Raw genomic sequence first — 14,667 nt, forward strand, 5'->3', positions numbered from 1 at the left:
GCGTTTATAATAATAATACACGTCTATAACGTCACTTTTATTAGTAAGCTTTCATTAATGATTCACATGCAAGGCCGCTGTCAATTATGAAAAATATTTTCTTTTAACGTCAGACTTGTCGTTTAAAAGATGTTCGACAGGTTATACAGTCATAAATTAATCGCGAATACATTAAAAGATATAACCAGAGCCTAGCTGTTCAAATTATAAAAGCATCCTGTCGTTATTAGCGGGTCATTTACTTATAACTAATAGAATAAGTCTGAGTGCCCATAGATAACTGAGTCAAAAGTCTTGAGTTTGATCTCACACGTATCCAATTAAAGTGCAATTTTTTTAGCAAGACCCGATAAGCCATTAATTGCCTGGTGTATCAGTGTCACAAATTGAGAATGTAACATAATAATTTAGTGGTTAAAGTTATATTTTGTCCAAAGAGACCGTGCCATTGTTCAAATTATGGGTATATTTAGTTCATATAATCTGCAACAACTTGTCATTTATCTATATCGCGTTAAATCAATTCATATTTAAATAAATGTGCCATTTTGTGGTGCATTTTTTCCTATTTTATTGAAGTTAAGATATTTGGATCGAGAAACATGCCCTGACAATTAGTTTTTACGTAAAGACAACCATACACATAAAGGTACAAACACAAGTTCGTCAAAGCTGTACGCTACCGGTCAAAATTCAGAATACATGTGCAGATGAAATATTTTTTAAATACCTCCATAGGAAAACTTTCAATTCAACAGTGCAGTATGATTTTGATAAACATACAAAGCAGGGAGAGGATATCACTATGGATTGCAAACTTAAGAATATATATAAATTTTACACATTATTATTTAACCCGACAGAAATTTTGTCTTTATTTTGAACGAATATCAAAAAAAAAAAAGTTTTATAAATGATTTGTTTGAATGTTAAGCGCTCCGGAACCCACGGCGGTAGAATATCTCGAATAATTTACTACATAAGAATCGGAACAAAAAAAAAAGACGAAAAAAAAACAAAGCACAGAAGGCGCTGAATTTGTTTGGGTCTCAGAATGTCAAAAAGGTGAAGGTTGTGAGATTATAAACCAATTTGTTTTTGTATAGTGCCACCAATGCTGTTTCCAGTGTTATGATTGTAGTAAATTGGCCATAAGTATAATAAATAAAAAAACATGTGTTTCCTGTACTGAGGTTTGAACTCAGACCTCTCGCTTCCTAAGCGAATGTGTCAACCCCTCGACCACGAGGAGTTACAACATAGCAGCCTGAAGAATACCATATTATTCTAAATAAGTTTGTAACCTTTATTAATTTCGATATATTTTGTTCACGGTAAACCTGTTGTAAACCCCTAATTTTTCGGCTTTTATGTACATATGAAGGGAAGTAACCGCTTCGAGGAGTTTGGACTACTTTCGGCATTTGCAAATTAGAACATCAGAGTCTGAAATTTAGCTACCATTATTTGTTTGGTCTGACGACCCAAACAAATAAAAAACGGGTAAATGTAGAGAAAAGTTATGAAGGTAGACCCACATTTTGACATAATTAAAAACAGCTTTGAATTTTATAGTTAAAACTTTGCCCTGTGATTGACCACAGGCACGAGTATCGGACCTGGGAAGAAAAAATATGACCAGATTGATAAAATAACCTGTGTTCCTCTTAAAAGTGTCAAAAACAAAAACAAAATGTAAATAATGACCCCCTTTAAAATATACTATAAGTTAAGAGTATATTTTTAAAGGGGGTCATTATCTACGTTTTAATTTGTTTTTGACACTTTTAAGATGAACACAAGTTATTTTATCAATCTGGTCTTATTTTTTCTTCCCATGTCCGATACTCGTGCCTGTGTGATTGACCTGCTTTTTTCATAGAATTAATGCTATAAATAGTACACTCCTTGATCGGCGGAAAATATCAATTTTTACCGTAGCTCAATTTGAGTACACTATGGGGTTCACCCCCTTCCACTATCCCAACCCCAAAGCACCAATTGTTACCTCAAAAATAATCTCATTCACGATTTACCTGCTTCCTTTAAACAATATTGCATAACATTAGTAGGTTGGCAAATGTCTTTCGTGTACCGGATATCATTTAATAGTAAGTATGTTTTGAATGCGCCTTGCACTTGTTATATAACAAAACACAAGAGTCTCCCTCAATAATGCAGCAATATCGTCATTCTCATGAATGATCTTAAATACAAACCAATTGTTGCTTATAAGAGACCGAGAAATTTACAAGAAATTTTAGTTCATACTCATTTAAATGCCAAATTCATGGTTGGTTCAGTATCTAAATGCTGTCGACCTCGTTGTACTCATTGTAATAATAATTTTTCAAGTACTACTAAAGAATTTGCTATAAAACGTGACTTTACATGTATATCTTCAGATGTCATTTATCTTATAACTTGTAAAAATGTAAAAAAACAGTATGTTGGTCAAACTCAGCAAAAATGTAGTCAACGAATGAATAGCCACAAATTTGATATTAAACACTTTCCTGACACTATTGCCAATGTATCTGAACATTTTAATTCTGAAGGGCATTCTATCAAAGATTTTTCATTTATGCCAATCGATAAAGTAAAGAATAATTGGCAAAGATTATTAAAAGAAACTTCATGGATGTATAAGCTAGGTACAATTATTCCTGATGGCATGAATTCCAAAATACTTTATTAATTTTGTAGATTATAATTCTTCATTTTAATATCTTTTTTATAAAAAATTGTATTTTCTATTTTTTGCTTAATATGACTTAAAACTAATTTCATGTCAATAATTTTATGTAGTTTATGCTGGTTTTCTTATTTTACATTGCTTTTTACTGCAGCTTCACCCGTGTTTTGTATCTTTTATAAAGATCCTACATATAACATTTATACGCCAAATTATGTAATACATTTTGACGTCGTTGTCCTTGACGTCATTTGTCGTTGACGTCATTTCCTGTAAACAAAGTATACCTGATGAAGACTTTGAGTCGAAACGTTGTTTATTATATACTTATAAATGAAATATTGAGAAATATTGATGAAATAAAATGCGTATTTTCATTTTCCGTATTTTCACTGTAAAAATTTATTTTTCACTGCAGTGAAACATATTTTCCGTATTTTCACTGGTGTCTTGCCGGACTACTTTCTTTTAAATTCTACCAGTACACAAAATTTAAGGGAAAGTTTTTCAAATTTTATCGCAAAAAAGAGAAAAATGTACATAATAAACAGAAAATTCAAGTTTTTTCTATAAATACATGATTTATTTTCATCTTGTGGCATGAAAATTACCATATTTCACTCGTGGCTACCGCCACTCATGAAATATTTATTTTCATACCACTCGATGAAAATATATCATGTATTTATAGAAAAAACTTGAATATCCTCTATATATTTTTCAAATAAAATAATTACATTTTTAAATTGAAACTGGAGTTGATTTTTATATTCAAACTTACTTACTTACTTAAATATCAAACGAATTCTAGGAAATATTTGTTCTGCTGTTTAACGCATATTACAAAGCAGCAGTATATACTTTTTCATTTATTTCAATTTTATGTACTATTTATGCTTAATTTTGTTAAGTCACAATTTCTGCGTCTTTTTCAAACATGCCCACGTTACTGGATATACACGACATGGTGACACTGCTAGAATAACAGATTTTGAGTAAATAGAGGATATTCAAGTTTTTTCTATAAATACATGATTTATTTTCATCGAGTGGTATGAAAATAAATATTTCATGAGTGGCGGTAGCCACGAGTGAAATATGGTAATTTTCATTCCACAAGATAAAAATAAAGCATGTATTTATAGAAAAAACTTGAATTTTCTGTTTATTATATACATTTTTCTCTTTTTTGACATTAAAATTTAAAAGACTTTCCCCTAAATTTTGTGTACTGGCAGAACTTAAAAGAAAGTAATCCGGTAAGACACCAGTGAAAATATGGAAAATATGTTTCACTGCAGTGAAAAATAAATTTTTACAGTGAAAATACGGAAAATGAAAATACGCATTTTATTTCATCAATATTTCTCAATATTTCATTTATATAGAGGATATTGAATGAGTGTAAGTTCAATACTGAATTTATTGCACGAGTTGAATAAAATTATATTATGCGAGCCTCTGGCGAGCATAATATTATTTTATTCAACGAGTGCAATAAATTCAATAATGAACTTACACGAATTTAATATTCTATTTATCACACACCCAAAAATAAAGACCGTTTAAAGTGAAATAAGAGTCATTTTTCATTGACGCGCCTATAGTATAACGCTAACATTTAGCGCGTCTTTACACTATGTTTGTATAACGCTAATGACGTCACGTCAAAATATATGCACGGCCGTGCAATACCATTTTTACGGAGTCGCAAAATCGGCACGGGTGTGTGATAAAAGTATATAATAAATTGATGTTCGTCTGGCTACAGAAATATAGTCACTATTATTTATAACGGTTTTCTAACGCCATTTCGACAGATGGTGGAAAAGTTGCATAAGATATTGTGGTCAAAAAAACATATTTTGCTTTATACATTTTTTTTAATTTGTCGTCTGTCTGAAAGTGAAACCCATTCTATCTCTTTATAAACCCTTATTCAGCGAACGAACACACAGTTCTTTTTACTATAAAAATACAACCCATACAACAACATTGTAATCAAGTAGTATTTATGTCTTTGATATTCATCATTTTAAATCTTTGAATAACATTTCAAAAATCTTTTTTAGCGAGCGAAAAAGCATCGGCATCTATCTTTTTCGGCATCACAAATTCGGCTTACACTTCTATAGCGAAACAAAATTTAATTGGCTATTTACTCATTTGATTTTTCTATATTTAACATTATGATACATGTAGGATAGTCAGGCTATTCTCCCCTGAACGATTTCTGCACCTGACTGTTATAGGCTGCATATGTGTAGAATGTTTTCCGCCACATTTATTTAAATGCTCCCTTTTTAGCTAAATAGTCATTATGCTAGATAAAATCTAAAAAGACCAAACTCCTCACAATGATTACCTCCCTTGGCAGAATTGTAGCGATTGTAGATTGTCTGTGTAGCGAAGCGAAGGGAGACAACTGTGTCGGAGTTTGTAAAAAGACTAAACATAAACATTTTAGCTCAACTATTTCAAGATTAGTGGGATTATCTTAAATTAATTCTCTTGGCGTCAGTGTCCGCATTGGCACAACACTCGTAAAAAGTTGGGTGCAACATCATGTACATCATCATATCTCATCTACCACTTGAAATATTTGCTTGTAACTTCACAAATGTCTTAAAATAATCGTTCATGATTGATAAGAGATCCAAAGCCAATTTAAAAAAAAATAATGACCAATTTTGAACCATAAGCTCATGCTTTATGTTTGTCATGAGTGTAATGATTGTAATATTAAGAGAATATTTTTCGTTTTTTCGTGAAATATGGAATATACTTTCACTCAACATGATAAAATGCCACATATTTTCATGTGCCGGAACGGCGAGTGAAAATGTTTGGCATTTTATCATGTTGAGTGATAATATATACCATATTTCTCGAAAAACGAAACAATTACCTTTTTATTATATTTTATTTTTCATTATCAAAGAAAATAATGACGAATCCCCTTGCTTGTCACGCAACTGCAATTGTACAGCGAGCAGTAATATATGAACCGACAAAACCAACGTAATGCGTTTGCAACCAGCATGGATCCAGACCAGCCTGCGCATCCGCACAGTCTGATCAGGATCCATGCTGTTCGCTCACAAACCCTACAACAAGTAGAGAAACTGATAGCGAACAGCATGGATCCTGATAAGACAGCGGTTATGACAGAATTAAAGATATTGGTGTTCGGATTGATTTTTTTAGACAATTTTCTATCATTCTAGAAACAAAATTCAACAAAAGTTTTTATTTATCATTTTTTTCAAACAATGAAAGAAGTCCCTTGAAATAAATATGAGTTTTGACTCCGCCCACTTTCATATTTATATTTCATATTTATTTTTAACAAATATGAAATATATTTGACTGATTTTATTTAATATAATTGAATTTACATGATCGTTTGTACCAACGATATTCACTTGAAACGAAATACGTATTTCCGGGTCATAATTGGATGTCACTTTCCAAAAGAAAATTTGTCCAAGACCAAATTAACACTGATGTGGGTTTTAGTGAACTATTTTGAACGTTTGGTAGTATTTACTTGAATTTTAATCCATGTCTTTGTGGCCATGAATAGAAGTCACTTTTAAAGGACCATTACTCTGACTAAGATTTTGACTGAATAATAGCCCTTTGTGAACTGGGAAAATTCTTAGTTAAGGCTTAGCATGTAACATAAATTTTCAGAACAAATGAAACCAAATAAATATCTATTATTTATGTTCGGGGTCTAAATTGGATGTCAGTCTGTGAACCCCTACATATACGTACTGGCGATATTCATGTGAAACTTTTGCCGTGTTGGGCTTTCTTTAGGGATTCTGTATTTATCTATTTTATGAGCACATTATTTGTGCCGTGTGGCGGCTGTAAAAAGTCTCCCCGTACATTTAATCAATGATGTTATATTTTCGATCCTTGAAGATCGTTTAGCACGACATTATTGTTGTGCCTGTTGTATTTTTAGTTTCAATTTTTCGGCATTTTCTAGTTGGGTGGTTCCAATATTCCTACTTGAATAATGTTGAATCACCCTTAGGATATGTTGCCTGCTTTTTGAATTTGTCTTTTGACGTTTTATCTGTAATACGCAGGCTTCATAACCTCTGATCCCCTTTCAAAATTCCATTTTATTTAGTTCCGCCCATTGTTTTCTCGTTTAGGGCACATGCCTTTTATTACTTGGGGACCATACGCCGCTTTTCATGGAATGGCACGGAAGTGTCACATTAAAGGTTCCATGATAACCGCCGTATGAACACATCTGCAGATGTTTCTAAATACAAAATTTTACTATTTCATGTTTAAATGTTGAATTCTGCTTAAGCCGGTGCTAGGGGGCGTGGACGGTAACTTGCACTTTTCAGTACCGTCCATGAACAGGCTCAATTAAACCGAGCCTGCAACATTTTCAATTTTGCCGTGTTGGGCTTTCTTTAGGGATTCTGTATTTATCTATTTAATCATTTAATCAATATTCGAAAGAAAAAAAAATTCTGGTAAAAGGTAATACATGTCTTGAGATTATAATTGGATGTCACTTTCCAAGGCCAATAAAACTCTTGTATTGAATTGTATTGAATTAAAGGGATACTCAAACAAATTAATTACAAAAATATCAAAATTATCTCACGCTAAAATGGCATTTCTAAAAGTCCCTGCATGAATTTCTGTATAAATTCTATATATTTAAACGAAGTTTAAACGAAAAACAAAGTGCGCGAATGACCTGAAATTTGGTAAAATGACTATTGGTCTAAACCCACACCAAATGGTATATTAATCTGGAAAAAATATTATCAGTCCCATCATGTCAAAAAAAAAAACAAAAAAAAACAAAAAAAAAAACGCAGCGGGGTCCCTTAAAAGCCCTAAGTTAATTAAAAAAATTCTTGGTGCAACATAAATCTACAAAATCATGACCTTGCGACCATTTCGAGGGGTCATTTAACAATTTATAAAGTGTGACATTGAATTTGACAAGTGTTTGGCCCTTCGTGACAGCATTTACGCAATTCTTTTTTCTTGTTCGTCGCATCCAGTGCTCTCAGCACTTTGATTTAGTGCTGTGCTTATATCGTGTATTGCACTGGCACAATATTTTTTATCGGACCTTTAAAATGTAGCGGTAAAAAAGTAAAAGAAAGTTTTTACAATATGCGCATTATATAAACAGACTGCCACAGTTTTTAGTACCTGCGTTTAACTACTAGGCTCTAATTCTAAACTTTAAATAAAGTTTATGCTTTCTTTTAATCCTTGAAGTTTTACTATCATTCTCTAGTGAAGTGCGGTATAATATGATAAATAGTACAATATACTTTATCTGCATAGCATTATAGTGACCTCCCTTCCAGCCTCGTATATTGTCTGTGGCTTCACTCCGTTAAATACTTGTGTGCGATCTCACTTGTCTTTATGAAGCTAGATGCCCTTAATTCTATGTAGGAGCACAATTAAAGGGGACAACATGTCACACGTCGATAAATGTGACATTTGTCACATTTTCTATGACATTTTTGTTCGCGTTCACATTTCTCATCTCTATTTTTGTGGTATACGTGAACATGTGTCACTCCAGAAACAATACATTTATATAGTCAACCGATACTGAGTTACTTGTGGTGTTGAGGCATACTAAACTCCCTAATCACTGATCACTGAACATTTTAACATAAGCAGTTTTTATCCGTCTGTAGAATATTTTAGCGGCCGCCAGAACATTGTTAATCTACAAGGATGTCAATAATCATAATATAAAAACACTTATTATATACTTATAAATGAAATATTGAGAAATATTGATGAAATAAAATGCATAAAAATTTATTATTCACTGCAGTGAAACATATTTCTCGTATTTTCACTTGTGTCTTGCCAGACTACTTTCTTATAAATTTTGGCAGTTCACAAAATTTCACGGAAATTCTTTTAAATAGTTATGTCAAAATAAAAAACAATGTATATAATAAACAGAAAATTCAAGTTTTTTTCTTCTAAAAATACAGGATATGTTTTCATCTTGTGGTATGAAATTATCATATTTCACTCGTGGCTACCGTCACTCATGAAATATCTATTTTCATACCACTCGATGAAAATAAATCCTGTATTTAGAGCAAATACTTATATATCCTCTATGTATGAATCAGCAATCCTTTAAAATATTGCAAGTAGAAAATAATTTTCTATAACGTCGGCATGTCTGTCTGTCTGCGCGTCCACATTCACAAATTGATATACAGGTTGCACAGAAACAAAAGTCTACATAAATTTAAGTTCACATTTATGTAGACTTTTGTTTATATTTGAAACCGATGGAAATAAAATGTTTGAACAAATTCAGCAACTTTCATTAAGAGAATTTCGTTGTTCAATAAAACACCTTCTCTATTTGACCATTGTATTTATATTGATTTTTGATTTTTTTATTGATCGCTTTAATTTTAATCTAATTTTTTACGGTTTGTTCAAACATCTGTGCTAAACCATTAAAATACTCTTAACCTGAACGGTTTGTTTTTTTGCCCCACCACAAATTTCAATTCGGTCGTTTGTATGTTCAATGTAAGTCAACAACAGTTAGCATGTACGTTTTAACCAAACTCCATTAAGGGAAAATGGACGTCAGATAAAGCAATACTTCTGCAAAGTTGTTAAAGGGACTCCGCGAAAGGACAGGAATTATTTTTTTCAAGACTTTAGTATAACTAGATGTATGTCTAAACCAATAACTCATGTACAAAATTTCAGATCGTTCGCTCACTCAGTTTCTCAGAAATAATCAATTTTATTGTGCAAATTGGCGCAATAAATGAATCAAAGCACAGAAGGCGATGAATTCGTTTTGGTCTCAGAATGTCAGAAGGGTGAAGGTTGTGAGATTATAAACCAGTTTGTTAGATTTGACAATCTATACGCAGTGACCTCCCCTGAATTTGTCGGCGTTAATGTACATTTGAAAGGAAGAAACCGCTTCGAGAAGTTTGGACTACTTTCGGCATTTGCAAATAAGAACATCAGGCTCTGAAATTTCGCTACCATTATTTGTTTGGTCTGACGACCCAAACAAACGAAAACCGTTTAAACGCTTTTTACTTAAATCGGCCAAAAATCGCATAAAAATTAATAACAAATTAGATGCCGTGTATAAATATATATCATCTATTGCTTGGTTTCAAATTTAAACGTACCAGTTGATTTAAGAAAAAAATTCAAAATTTATTATTTTAGGCTATTCGACCTCGTTTGAGTTCCTTTAACCATAAAAGAAATTCACATTTAGCTGTAAATTAGTATATTACAGACAAACAGAAAATTCATTCTCGTAGTCCTAATTCTGTATAAAAATATTGAGCTGTTTTTGTTCATAATTAAATAATTTAGAAATTCAAATATAGTTTTCTCAGTACACATAATGATGAATAGACAACAAAACCTAGCACTGTTGCACCATATACAGCGTACGCTGTACATAGATTGTATGCGTGTGATGTACGAGGGCTGTCCGGAAAGTTCGTAGACAAGGCTATAAAATTATTATAAGCAGTCATATCAATATGATGAGTAAATATTTTGCTTTAGTATTTATTCTGCTACAAATTTCTAAATTAAAAAACTTAATAAAAGTTGTATTCGCAAATCGCCAATCACCATGGCAACATGATCAACGAATCACGGAGCACTTTGATTTCATGACAATAGCTACTCGAATAAAAAGTTGCTAAAAGTTGTAATTTTAACGCAAACTCTTGTTTTAATACTGTGACATCAAAGGGTACTATTGCTTGATATTAAGTGCAAATAACGACGTCATACGCTAGGAAACAACTTGTTAACGACGATTATAGGCAATGAAGTTGCGTAAGTTTTGTGTTGCAAAAATGACGTCAAATTCAAGGACGGAGCAACGTAATGTTATTTAACTTCACAGCAACGCTAATAATGGCACCAATTGAGATTATAATATTTTCTTTAAAAACAAAATCAACCATAAATTGTTCAGGGAAACTTGCGTTTAATTGTCAAACACTATTAAGAAGCGGTAATGACAGTATTTTGTATAAGAAACATATGAGGTGACCAAAAGTAGCATGGCCGAAATGTCGCAGATTGCGTTACAACACTCCTTGAAAAAGACAGACATCTCACACACTGTATGGGAACCAGTGACACCTTTGTTGTTTTTTTTAAAAGTAGTATATGAAATTCATAAAGTAATAGCAAGGAAACATAACATGTATAAATTATACGCCAGACAGGTTCCATGGCTGTTTAAATCGGAAGAAATTGAATAGTAGATAAACATGAAGTTATATTGACGCCGTTGACGTTGTCAAAGTGCTCCATGACGATGTATATATGTTGTATGTAAATACTGTAAAAATACAAACGTAAGTCACAATTCAGTAATTTTTGGTAAATGTGTTTGCTAGATATGTATATTTTTGCTGACAAAATTTGTACAACGTATGTATTGTTATACAATAAAAAATTAAAAAGTATATGAACTTTCCGGACATCCCTCGTATTATCTTGACACAGCTTACACCAAAACTTGCCAAAACATAAGAGGTTTACGTATGTATGTTGCCTTATATAACTCATTTGTCACATGGCCATGACGATTATCATTGTTATTTTACATAGTTTTGCTTCTATATGTAGTGAACGTTATCACTACTGTTGGTAGAAATTGTGGGTGTTAGCTAGCATATATATTGGTCATAGTGCTTGTATTTAGGTCAAAACCACTTAAATTCAGCCAGCTACTTCTTATTGGGCAGGTGTACAATGTATTTTCTGATATCAATGGAGCCCGACACTATTGCTTTTGGATGGGACGGAATTCAGATATAATGATTATACACTGACGTTTGAGGCTGCTTTATTTTCACCTCAATCCTCGGATTTCTTAAATTGTAAAGCGGAGTATTTGGGTAATTCTAAGAGGTCGTATAAAATCAGAAAAATGTAATATTTCTTAGTATTGTGGTTAAGGTAATGAAACAATTACAATTTGTTGTTGCTGTAGTAATCTGCGTTCAAAATAGATAATTTAATAAGTTTTTTAGCAATAACATTTTATGATGGATTTTTCATTAAAATCAGGATACGATGTTCTTCTAAGCAGAAACTGGCGATATACTACGCAAAATTTAAAGTAAGATCAACCTAAAACATTTTCATAGAATAAATCTAAAAACAGTTGTCCTGAAAATTTATTTTAGCATATTTTCTTAAATGCAGAAAACTGACAAAAAGCAAAGAAACGTTAACTCGCTTTATTCTAGCAAAACGTTAACCATACAAAATGGTCAACCAATTTAATTTCAATTAGCAAAACACTTTATGTTACAAGCACAAACGTTGTTTGAAAGTCAAGAAATTTCAAGTATAGCATTAATAATTGATAAAAATATCTGCATCTTTCGAAACATAAAATGTTGTTTTCTTCAAAGAAATAACATATTTGCATCCTTACAAAGCAAAAAGCATTCTTTTTTAAATTGTCATTATTTGTTTTGTGTGAGTATATAATTCTAAGGCATCCTTTTTATCGACAGGGAATTCAAGGTTTTCTTCATCTAATCTGCTCGCTCTAAGAAACCTTTCAAAGAACTCTTCGGTACACATATACCGAGGTTCTGAGACACTAAAGTGTGTTGACAGGTGTAGTAAATCATCGTCATTGAATGGCAGAGGTAAAGTACAATCCTTTACACCAAAACGTTCCGGTTGATAGTAAAGAACATCTGGAACAGCACCCGTGAAACGTTCAGAATCTCTCTGTGAACGTATCCTATGATTATTCCAGTTCTCCGCGAATATGTCTAAATGATGCTGTATGACAGGGGTAAACCATAAACGAAGTATTTCTATGTCGTCCTCTCTTGCCATGTTAAGCAAACCAGAATCTTGCATATCCTGGAAGAAATTTCTCCAGTGCTGTGTAAAACCCTTCTTTAGTAATCCCCAAAACATTTCGATTCGTTGATTGTTGGTTGATCTTCCAACTATCACTGACAAATTTTCTGACTCTCCATTAGCGCTGTTTCTCAATGCCGCGTGAACATCACAAATGACAACATTTTCTGTTCCACCATCGCAACGAATAATCTTTGGCAAACGCTGAAATCGGATCAAATAATCAAAATAACATTTAGACACTACATATGGATTTTTATTTGACCTTAACACTTGCAACCAAAGTACTTTTCTTGAAAATCCATCTACACATCCATGTATCGAAAATCCAAATGGCTTTAATTTATCATACCCATCAATGTGTACCATATAGCCTGGACCTTTGTTCTTATAAAGTCTTCTTCTTAGACAATTTCTTGCCCGAAGTTCCACTCCTTCTGGATCCAAAAGATTTAAAATTCGCCGAACTGTTTCTTGTGTAGCGCGTATACCCACAGAAACATTAAGTAGACGCCAGATGGACTTATATCCCCAGTCATTGTATCCGTTTTGCAAAATTGCTTGTATAGCAGGTATTATTTCTTCGTATGTATCTTCAATGTTGTTTCGCCGTAAACCTAATTTACGTTTGATACGTCTGAGTTTGCTCACACTTAAATGTACATTATGTCGGAGGAGGAAAAAAAGACGAATGTCATAGTCTGTATACATATACCGATGGTAGTGCTTTATCAGCTCTGTAATACTGTGCTCATCGAGTTGAAAATTCTGGAAAAAAAAGATAATAACTATTTGACGTATTCTATACGCATCTATTCAACATGATTTAAGTAGTGGCCGTTACGAATTCTTATCAGTGTTTCAGTTATTATAGCTCTGCACAATAAAACGTCTCGTCTTATTTATGAAATTATCTTCGTTGAAGTTAAATCATTTTTCGTTTAGATTTGTTTATTTTAAAAATGGATGAGATATGTTATCATTGAGGAAAATCAGTAAGAAATCCTACAAGTATTGCCAATGATAAAGAATAAATCAGATCATACATATATGTTTTCAGATTGACAAAATTTGGCTATAATGTCAAATATGGTCATACTGTTCTAGAAAAACAACTTAAATTGTTAACATAATACTTGCAAAAGTCCATATACGCATTAAAAGCAAGATACTGACATGGATACTATTCATTCCTTAAATATGTCAGGGTGATGTTTCTCACCTCAATTCAATAAGATAATTGGGATAGAAAAACTCGTTATTAGATACAACATATCCGACATTATCAATTTTAACTCTTTTTATTCTAGCCTTTCCAAAACAGTCGCTTCAAAAGTTATTGCAGACATAAAATGGTACACAATGGTTACATCAGTAGAAACAACAGACTTACCCCATACCGATTTGCCATCATTGCAGTACAAACGACAGAAAAGGAATGACGATGCTCGTAAAATTATGTTTGCAATTATTTATAACATAAATACTTTCAGGGTTATTTTGAAACATATATTTAAATCTCTAACAAACTCAAATTATAAATTTCTTAACTATATAATCGGATTCATTTTATATGATTATCTTTTCAAAGAATTAAATAATATGACGTTGTAATTTAGTTATAAGAGCACGTGTTTAAAATTAGATTAAAATACCCATGTTGTTTAATTTTCAACGTAATTAATATTACTCCTGTTGTGAGTTACAAATATGTTTTTATAAATAATCGATAAACTTAAGCAATATATATATCTTTAACGATATAACTCTCTTGGAAAAACTGTTTTATTCTTCATTTTGAAGAATATAAGGGGGGTCAGTATACGTTTCCGTAATGTTCTGGATGGAGCATTTGTATAAACATAAATGTGAGAAGTTCCTATAGATATAGTTGGCCTGTGAGACGCTTAAAGGAGAGCCAAGATACTTTGCAAGCCACAATTGTCTATAAATGCATCAATATGTTAAAAATATGTTCAGATATGACTTTGTTTGACTGTTCAACGAGTTTATAATACATAATACAACAGCCTTAT

At 32.1% G+C, this 14,667-nt stretch overlaps 1 protein-coding gene across 1 annotated transcript; it reads right to left on the bottom strand.

The window, feature by feature from the left end:
* Positions 1 to 11,929: 11,929 nt before the first annotated feature.
* On the bottom strand, positions 11,930 to 14,459 carry LOC132724944 (uncharacterized). The gene has a single exon (XM_060709928.1). It carries the CDS (start codon positions 13,340 to 13,342, stop codon positions 12,209 to 12,211), a length of 1,134 nt encoding a protein of 377 aa, XP_060565911.1. The 5' UTR covers positions 13,343 to 14,459; the 3' UTR covers positions 11,930 to 12,208.
* Between the last annotated feature and the right edge of the window lie 208 nt (positions 14,460 to 14,667).

The sequence above is a fragment of the Ruditapes philippinarum genome, unplaced genomic scaffold, assembly GCF_026571515.1.
Source record: "Ruditapes philippinarum isolate M1 unplaced genomic scaffold, ASM2657151v2 ctg5464_1_1_1_1, whole genome shotgun sequence".
NCBI lineage: Eukaryota > Metazoa > Mollusca > Bivalvia > Venerida > Veneridae > Ruditapes > Ruditapes philippinarum.

What these genes read in the sequence shown, in the direction of transcription:
- LOC132724944 (XM_060709928.1), bottom strand. Translation starts at nt 13,342, where the DNA reads ATGTATACAGACTATGACATTCGTCTTTTTTTCCTCCTCCGACATAAT.